This window comes from Drosophila teissieri, chromosome 2R (genome assembly GCF_016746235.2).
Source record: "Drosophila teissieri strain GT53w chromosome 2R, Prin_Dtei_1.1, whole genome shotgun sequence".
In the NCBI taxonomy this organism is placed as follows: domain Eukaryota; kingdom Metazoa; phylum Arthropoda; class Insecta; order Diptera; family Drosophilidae; genus Drosophila; species Drosophila teissieri.
In genome coordinates, this window is record NC_053030.1 from 13548195 (window position 1) to 13557633 (window position 9439).

General features: G+C 46.8%; 1 protein-coding gene across 1 annotated transcript; it reads left to right on the forward strand.

Moving 5' to 3' along the window:
• Window positions 1-142: 142 nt before the first annotated feature.
• Window positions 143-7538, forward strand: LOC122615018 (SRSF protein kinase 1). Its single transcript, XM_043789847.1, has 5 exons — window positions 143-281; window positions 897-1053; window positions 1344-1916; window positions 2998-3891; window positions 4109-7538. The coding sequence occupies exons 3-5, from the start codon at window positions 1406-1408 to the stop codon at window positions 5014-5016; spliced, it is 2313 nt and encodes a 770-aa protein (XP_043645782.1). The 5' UTR covers window positions 143-281; window positions 897-1053; window positions 1344-1405; the 3' UTR covers window positions 5017-7538.
• Window positions 7539-9439: the final 1901 nt, after the last annotated feature.

A 9439-nucleotide genomic window follows, 5' to 3' on the forward strand; every position in this document is an offset into this window, starting at 1 on the left:
GCAGTTTCCCTCCAAAACCTAAAATTGCGCCAAAACGCCAATAGTGTTGCAAGTGACCGTATTCGAGTGCATGATTCAACACTAGCCGCTCAGCTGTTCAACGCCGTCGATTTGCAGCACTGTTTGAGGGCAGAGTTGATTTTTCCGTAGCAGTTTTTTCCACTTGCGGATTTTCCGTTGTGCGCGTGTTTTTTGCTCGTTTCAGCTGCATTTGCGGCTGCTGCGCAACGCCGGCGAATCGAGATGCTATTGGCCTAGTCCGTACTCACTTGCGAAGCCAGGTAAGTCGCTGGTATCTGCATTTTCGGGAGCCTTTGGCAAAGCAAACGCTGAGCAAAATTTCCAAGCGGGTCGAGTACTAGTTGGTGCAAGTGAGGCCGCACTAGGTTGCTGAGCGTGCGAGGGAGATAGGCGAAACCTAAAGTGATGCGCTTACGTTACGTAGTTGCTAGTGCTCTCAATGGTTCGCGTCCTTGCTAAAGCAAGTGCTGCTAGTCTTGGCTACTTTTCAGCTATTTCTAGCTTATTATAAAAGTTGTAGCAATTATAAAAATAACTGACTCTAAATCTTTAGTATAATAAATATAACATTCATATATATAACATTTTTCCATTAAATTTAATATTTTTCTTAACAGCTTGAAATGTTTTCTGATAGTAGTTAGATTTCGTCTTGAAAAAAGTTAAAACTTATTTAGAAAGAAAATATTTTATGTACAGGCATACCTCATCATGGTTGGCTGTTTCCTACAAGCCACATTAAGAGAGTAAAATAGTCATGTTTAAATAATTGCGTTATGCACCTGTTTTTATTTTATTTCAATTGTTCTGTGTTTTAGTTAAGTTAGTGCCAATAAGACGCTATTGGCAACCACTAATTTCATATTTGCGCACAGTCTTTTCCAGAGCCCGATGGTGTTTTGTGACGTTAGCGCTGCGGTCACACTGGAATCGAGTTTTTGGGATTTGGCGTTTAGCGAAGATTTTTTGTGCTAATTTTGTGCAGAAAACGACACAGCAGCCGTTATAATTGGGAACAAGTGGGAGCCCGAGGCAAGTATACCTAATTACCTGATGTTTCTAGATGTTTCAGCTGCTCAGTAGCTGCTGTTTGTGCTGCAACAGTGCTAATAACAGACCAGAAAAGGGAACATCCAAAAACAGGGCAGAGAAAACAACAAAAGCAAGAAAAACAGCGAGAGAAGCGTGAACCGAACCTCGAACATTGCCTTATTGAGATTTGTGCACGTTGTCAGTTCTCTACTTCTCCGCCGCATTACTTCGTTTTTTTTATCAACCCTCCCCTAACCACTCGTCTTCTCTTCCGATTCGCCACACAACAGCTGTTACACCTGGCGGAAATAAAGGGTAACATAGTAAAATAGAAGCGACCAGCAGCAGCGAAATGAACAAGGCTGACGTCAACCGTCGTGTTTTGGCCATTCAGGCGAAGAAGAAGCGCCATAAGAACAGGAAGCGGGGCAAGCAGAATGGCACTAACCCACAGGAGCAGTCGAATTCCGGCCAGAGCCAGAATCCCAACCCCAGTTCCAACCCCAATCCCGATCCCAATCCGGAACCGAATCAGAGCAGCGACAACTTGCAAGCACCGGATAATGCTAATAATAGCCATTTGAATGTGCCCGTTTCGGCCGCATTTAGCAAGGTCACTGCAACTGCTACGGCTTCCACATCCAGCGGAGGATCAGCAGGCACTCCCGATCAATATCAGCCATCCAAAGCGCAGGCCAAGTCGAAGTCCGGTACAAAGAAGGAGCAGCTGCAGCAGCCGCCACGGAGCAGCTCCAACGAGTCCTATGAATCCGAGGAGTACAGCGACAACGATGAGCAGGAGCTTAAGGAGGACTACTGCAAGGGTGGCTACCACCCCGTGAACATCGGTGACCTGTTTCAGGGTAAGGCACCTGTTAGCACCCCCCATATATTGGCATTTTCCGACCCAAAAAACCACCAGCCCCTCCGCAGAGGCAGCAACAACAACAGGTTGCCACAGGCAAGCACAGCACAGATAAATCGAACGCACAGCGGGTGGTTTTTCAGACCTCTATCCCCTTTTGGGCAAGGGTTGTTTTTTCGGTGAGAAAGGGGGGCACCTCGTGTTGTGGCGACGACAACAATAGCAACAGTAACCCATTTGGGTGGCGGATGTCTCCTCCAAACGTTGTCGCCAACATAAGCCCGTAACTCCACCCACCCATTGCTTGCATGTCGTCTCCACCCATTTTACAACGCCAGCTGTCAGATTGCCACTTTCCCAATCCATTCGCAGGCTGTGCAGCTTTTGGCGAAAGAAATCTGAGCAATCGCTTGGCAGCGATAAGGGAATGAGGGCCTGATAACGGCCAACCAGGCTCTACTAAGTTAGCAGATGGTGCTATGACAACGGTCATCTTTGCAATCCAAGCGGATTTATAACATAAAAAGATTATTAATAGAATCTTAATAGGTTTATAGCATTGCAAGGAAGTAAAAAGTATGTTTGATAGGAGTTAGATATGATAGAATATGATTTTAAGCTTTCTAAGATGAGACAAACTGAACTTGTGAAACTGCATGGTAATGGGAATCAACGAAACATAAGCTGCAATCGCTTACTTAGAACGAACTGTTAAGGAACACATATAAGTCAGCCTACGGTTACTTGGCCAAGTGTCATAAGAACTCCGTCACCAGCTCCGTCATTCCATCCCTTTCAGGCCGTTGGGTTGTAACATTGAAGTAACCCCGCGAAAACGCACTCAACTGCATTCGCTGACGGATTTTAATTGAATTTAAGCGGAGAGCAGCTCTCGCGTTCGGCTAGTCGCTGGGTCAGTCGTGATGTGACAGTGATGCGATTAAAATGGATTTATTGCCATCCGAAGCGAACATTTGTGATTTCATTTTCCTAAGTGGTTCTGTGTTGCTCTCCCCAAACCGTTGAACTTTGCCCCTTGTCGAGAAGAGCACCAGATTAATGCAATTTTTGTTCTGCAGGTCGCTACCACGTCATCCGAAAATTGGGCTGGGGCCACTTCTCTACTGTTTGGCTGTGCTGGGATCTGCAGGAGAAGAGCTATGTGGCAATTAAAATTGTCAAGTCGGCACCCCACTTTGCGGAGACGGCAAAGGACGAGATAAAGATACTCAGGACGGTGCGCGAGACTGATCCGTCGAATCCACGCCGACACAAGACCGTCCAGATGCTGGACGACTTTAAGATCACCGGCGTTAATGGCACCCATATTTGCATGGTGTTCGAGGTGCTTGGTGACAATCTACTAAAACTCATCCGCAAGTCCAACTACCGCGGGATCCCACTGGCCAACGTCAAAACGATTACTCGCCAGGTGCTGGAGGGTCTTGACTATCTTCACACGTGCTGCCAGATCATCCACACGGACATAAAGCCCGAGAATGTCCTCCTGTGCGTGGACGAGCCTCATGTGCGCTCACTGGCCACTGAAGCCACCCAGTTGTATTGCATGAACTCAAAGATGTACCCCTCATTGGTGAGCCAGGCGCCCAAGGAGTACCGCGAGCCACCTATCACTGGCAAAATGAGCAAGAACCGAAAGAAGAAGCTTAAGAAGAAGGCCAAGAAGCGCATGGAGCTATTCAAGAAGCAGAGAGACTACTTGGAGCAGGCTGGTGGTCAAGGGACCATCAATCCTAATGAGGTGCAGAACGGCGATGCTGTAATCTCCGATGTTGATGAGTACTTTGATGCGAACTCTACGGAGGACGTGCACGTGGCCGCTGGGCAGCCACCACGTAAGCAGAGGGAGGAGCGCAAGGCGCCCCTGGAGCAAAGTGAACAGGCACAGGAGCAGGAACCGCTGACTGAGGGCGCTGATAAAGCCAAAAAGAAGAAGAAAAGGAAGAACAAAAGTAAGTAAAGAACAAGATCTACTCATTTTTGAAGCGCAAACGACTTTAAAAGCGGGAGTGGCTATGAACTGTAAGGTTACCATCACAGGGCTTTTTATTAATTCATAGTATTCATTCCCAGTTAGTTCTTGCTGCATTCTTTCTATTATTTTTCCATTTACCTTTAAAGATTGCTAAAATGAGTTTTCTAATGCAAATTAAATCGTTTCTTTCTTAGACAAATCTAACCAATCACAAGCGCAACAGCCGCCACAACTGGAAAACTCTACGAGCAGCGGCGAGAGCAGCAGTGCTCTCAAGAGTCACCAGACAAATGGCAGTAGTAGCGTTACCAATAGTAACTCCAACACCAATTCAAGCGGCACTTTGAAAGGACAATCAAACGGCAAAAAAATGCCATTGCGACCCAAGCAGGAGAAGCAATTGGAAAAGCAGCAGCAGTCATCCAATCAGCAGCTGAACAACAACAACTCTAACTCTAAGCCTAACTCGAACAGCGATTCGAAAATCTCAAGCGGCTCCGTGGAGAACTCATCCTCGGTCACGAATGGACCCATGCTGCCAACACCTCCACCGCCACCGCAAGCAAAGCACAAGGCTAGACGGGATCCGGCGTTGGAGGAGTGCAGTGTATACGTAAAGATCGCCGATCTGGGCAACGCTTGTTGGGTGGATCGCCACTTCACCGAGGACATTCAAACGCGCCAATATCGGTCGCTAGAGGTGATTCTCGGTGCGGGCTACGGCACGTCGGCGGATATCTGGAGCACTGCATGCATGGTGTTCGAACTGGCCACCGGTGACTATCTGTTTGAGCCACACTCCGGCGATACTTACTCCCGCGACGAGGACCATCTGGCCCACATCATCGAGCTGCTGGGTCCCATACCGCGCCCGATTGTGTTCCGCGGCACTTATGCGCAGCAGTCGTTTAACCGCAGCGGCGAGCTACGAAATATCTCTGGCCTGAAGCCCTGGGGCCTAATGGACGTTCTTCTGGAGAAGTACGAGTGGTCGGAAAGTGAGGCGGCGTCATTCGCTTCGTTCCTTAAGCCCATGCTCGAGTTCGATCCGACCAAGCGAGCCACCGCCGCGGAGTGTCTGCAGCACCCGTGGCTTAGATAAGATACGATGCAACCTGGTTGTTGGCTGCGTGCCACCCAGCCAGCAACAGCAGATGGAGGGGGAGCAGGAGCAGGTGCCGGAGCAGGAAAAGGAACAAGAGCAAGAGCAGCAGCAGCACTAAAAGGTGGATCACCGGCAGTAACAGCAGATGGAGAACTTGGCGGGGGCTATATAGAATCTTCGGCATCGGTGGCTACTTTGGCTTCCATCTCATCAATAGCTTCCACATCGGCGGCAGCAATGGCGGCGCTGAAGGCCCGTCCTTATCTGGTTGCACCCTTTGTAACCACAGCCTCAGCACCACCCACTCCACAGCCCCACGCATCCAATTCGACTAGCACGGCCCGCACAGCGCCAGCCACACCTACACGTCGTCGCATCGCTCCCGAACAGGATTTGGACTTGGTTGAAGACTTTGATGTGGCGCATGCTCAAATAGAGGAGCCTCAGACACACACCAAGAACAAGTCACAGCGCTTTTTCTGGCGCAAGGCACTCCGGCGTGTGTTCCAACGCCGCAAGTGACGGCGTCGCCGGCAGGACTTGCCCCGCTGGCATCGTCCCGCCCGACGCTGTCGTCGTCGCAACCTGGCCGAGCGGGTGAGGCGCATCTGCGCCTGCTGTGCCTACGGCCAGATCCTGCTGCGTGCAGCCCGCGTGGCCCTGCTCAGCTGCATCCGCTGGCGAACCCGTGGCAACATACGCAACAACAACTTTTACTTCAGCAACCACTAAAGCATCAGCAGCCAGCCAGCCAACCAACCAACCAACCTACCAGCAGTCGCTAATCTCCGTGCTCCAGCTAACTCGAGTAACGTTTAATGTTAATGAATTACCATTCGATTTAGTTTTACACACGCCAGCGCTTAATTTATTTCCTGTGTTTTACATCGACAATTAGACTATTTTTGTTGCTACATATGAAATTATAATATTGTATTACCGCCTACACGAACACGTCCCCACGAATCCTGTACATAGGGTCGACAGTGCTCGATCCCATTATTCATTTTAATTCAAGCGACGCATAAGAGAGCGATAGTAAAGCACGAGCATATATAGGCATATATCTGTTACTGTACATTTACCTAAGAGGCGAATCGGCAAATACACATATATAGCGTACATAGTTAAATGAAGTGGAGTCGTTGCATTGATGGGTGTCTCACTCGCGCCATCGTCGGTTCGATGGACTTGTGAGGCAGCGCATCTGGATTTTTATAAGCATATGAATATGTACATGGATGCAGAAACTTGAGCTGAACATAACAATAATGAGAACGTAGTTAATTAGTTTATCCTCGGCTTAGTGATCGACATGAACAATTTGAAATGGCATTAGTAACTATTAAAAACGTAACCTGAAATAGGAAAGCGAATGCACTACCAACAACCACAAGTGAAACAAATCCTTACCCTTAATCGGAACTAATAAGCGTATAAATACAATTAAAGTAGCCGCCACAAACAAATCGTATTGTTCAACATTAAATAGTAGCGCAAGCGCAAAATAATTGCAGCTTTATCAAATAGATAAATGTTCAAGACACAGACACACCAAATTTGGCACTTTATCAGTACTAGAGCCACACAAAATTTATGGGATTCTTCTTGACCACTCTTCACACAAGCATAAACACCTAGAGGCCACTTTAGCTAGGGCTAGGAGTTAGAGCGATTTTTTCAGGATAGAAACGCAAGGCAAAAGTGAGGGATTATCAGAAACGCGATAAGTGGTGGGCCGGGCAGGGGATGTGTGCTTAACTGACTAATGACTATTACGAGTACGTACACACATATATATGGATAAGTGGCCTTATTAATTCGGTTCTCCGCACCACACAACGCACCACAATTACCACAACTACCACACGCACCCAACAAGCTAACTTAAAACCACAAAACGACTCGAAACCCAGTACCACAGCCAATCTGAGAAAGCTATTGCAAACACAATTTACGCTGCGCGAACTAAGAAGTTAAAGAATTAGGTATTGAATATTATGGTAACTCGAGCAGACATTATTGTAACTAGACAGCCTAGCCAGCTAGCATGCATATATCAATCTAAAATTAAACTAAATGTGTCCAGGATCAAGGAGAATTAAAGAATGAATGAGGCGGTTCTAAGTAGTAGCCCAAAAATCGATCTTCGACGTTGTCATCATCAAGTTAATCATAACATTAATAAAAATTCAATAATCTTCGGCTGGCCGATGTTTCGATATAAAAATACTTACGCATATACTCTTTGAAAATCGCCCAGACTTCCGAACGAAGCTATGTACTAAACTTGGAATCACTGGTGGAAAATCCTGGGGGACAGAAGCCCAGCACGGATGACCACTTTTAAATGATAAATGAATTAATGAATAACCAGAATCAGGAACCCAGCTGCCGAATTGCAATTCCAGTATGTTCTCACGCTTTCAAAGAGTATAATTATGAATTATACGATACGATACATAATTTATTGATGTAGTTATAAACAAAATAAACAACAAATTACACAAATTGGAAAACAATCGACACTCTTTCTTTTTTATGGTTATTGTCGGTCGTGCGTGCACAGCCAGCAAGCAGAGTATCTATCTATCACTTGGCCATTAATTTCCGCCAGGACGAGCAAAGGATTGGGACAGAGAGCACGACTATCCTGGCGATTTATGGCCACATAAAATACACAAAAGCTTTGAAGTCCTCAATGCATGGTTTAAGAGCAAGGCTGACCTTCGATGGGCTCGCATTAATTCCATGTTATATCCCCAGTCCCCAGGTACGAGTATTCATCACGTTTGTTTGTCAATGGCTCGAAATTGAATTTTATCCACACGTGCCCCCGACTGAATCGCCTGAATGTCCGATGGCCACTTGGTAAATGCTATGCACATATTTGGGTCTTTGGGACTCGGTTGCCTCGTGTGGCTATTTCACCTGCCTTATTTCATCTTGAGCGGCTGAGAAACCAGCGCCCATGGCTCCTTGAAGTCTCAATGGCATCCGGCGAAAGTTAAATCCGCGCTGTTTGCATTGCCTTCGCAAACTCTGGAGCTCCCGGGACGGGAATTGATCTAAGACAAATTCGAAGAGCTCAGCGCGCACATAGTCTCTGGTATTTGGTTTATTGTTTGCTGGCCAAAGTTTTGGCTAAGTGAAAAGTGCTTTGCGTTTAAGCTGGGGATCAAAGTTGAAAGCGCAGGGAGTTGCGATGCAACTTGGCCCGCTGTGCGAATAAAAATGGGGGATTTTAGGAGTATGCAGGCCAAAGCATATAATAAGCTACATAACTGCACAACATCATCAATTTATGATGCCACTTAACTTAATATAACGCTTCCATTTGGTAAAACCTAATCAGCAATATAATGGCATTCATCTTGGCTATTTATCTTCGGTAATTAGCAATAGTCATTATTATAAGTTATTTGAGTAAAACCCTTGGACAACTAAAAAGCATGTAGAGCTATAGATAATCACCTCGTATTGTTTATCCCTGGATTCCAACCATCCGTGAGTGGAGTCCAATAACGCTCGAGCAACTCCCAAATGAATTAAATACTCAACTGGCGAATTTTTGTCAAAGCTCTCACAGTTGAGTTGAACTCCTTGGGATGGGCATTCAATTTCATTTGCTCGAGAGCTCAGGGAGAGCTCAAGGAAACCCAAGCCCGCTTTCAATGTACGTATGCTAACGAGACCCGCTGTCCATGTTCCAGGAGCAGGTCCTTTTCCACACCCAAACATTTAAGTTCGCATCCGCACCCGCACCCGAATCTGGATTTGCTTATAAATGTCCAACAAATGACAAACTTGACAAAAGAGGGACGGCAAAAGTTTTACCCATGCAAAAGGAAACTCGCCGAAGGAAAACTCTTCAGACAACTTGGTCAGAAGTTTTGCGGAGCATTAGAATAAACCCAAACAATTGTGTGTCCTAGTCGTCCATCAGCCGGCCTTGATGATCGATATTTGTCACACACAAGCACAAAGGGCACAAAGAGGGGCAGAATGGAACTTTTAAGAGGTCCTTTTTGTAGATGCGGCGAAGCGCAAACGATTATTCAATTTGCACTCGACGAATCTGAGCTCAATGGGAAGCGTTTAGCGTCGCCGACCTCTGATTCCCTCCTGCCCATGATATCCCATCCCCCATTCCCCATTCTCCTCCAGAATCGTTGTGCACTTCCAAATGTCCTTGTTGAAAATGCCAGCGAGTGGCACGCTGATGACATTAAGTAGCTGTCGGGTTGGTCAGGATTAGATGGCAAAAGTGCCTGATGTTAGTTTAAAGTAGATAAACAAAAGCGGATTCACCCCGCACCGGCTTAACCCCTCCACACCCCTCCACACCTTCCCTCAGCTTCCCGCTGCTGTCTGTCAAGCTGCCCATTGTTGTAGTTGCGGTGTCTACGGTGGCTGCGTG

Bases quoted from the DNA above. Each gene is read 5' to 3' on its own strand.
- LOC122615018 (XM_043789847.1), top strand. From the start codon at position 1,406: ATGAACAAGGCTGACGTCAACCGTCGTGTTTTGGCCATTCAGGCGAAG. The intron at 1,917-2,997 runs GTAAGGCACCTG...TTTGTTCTGCAG, and splicing joins CATCGGTGACCTGTTTCAGG to GTCGCTACCACGTCATCCGA. The intron at 3,892-4,108 runs GTAAGTAAAGAA...TTTCTTTCTTAG, and splicing joins GAAGAAAAGGAAGAACAAAA to ACAAATCTAACCAATCACAA.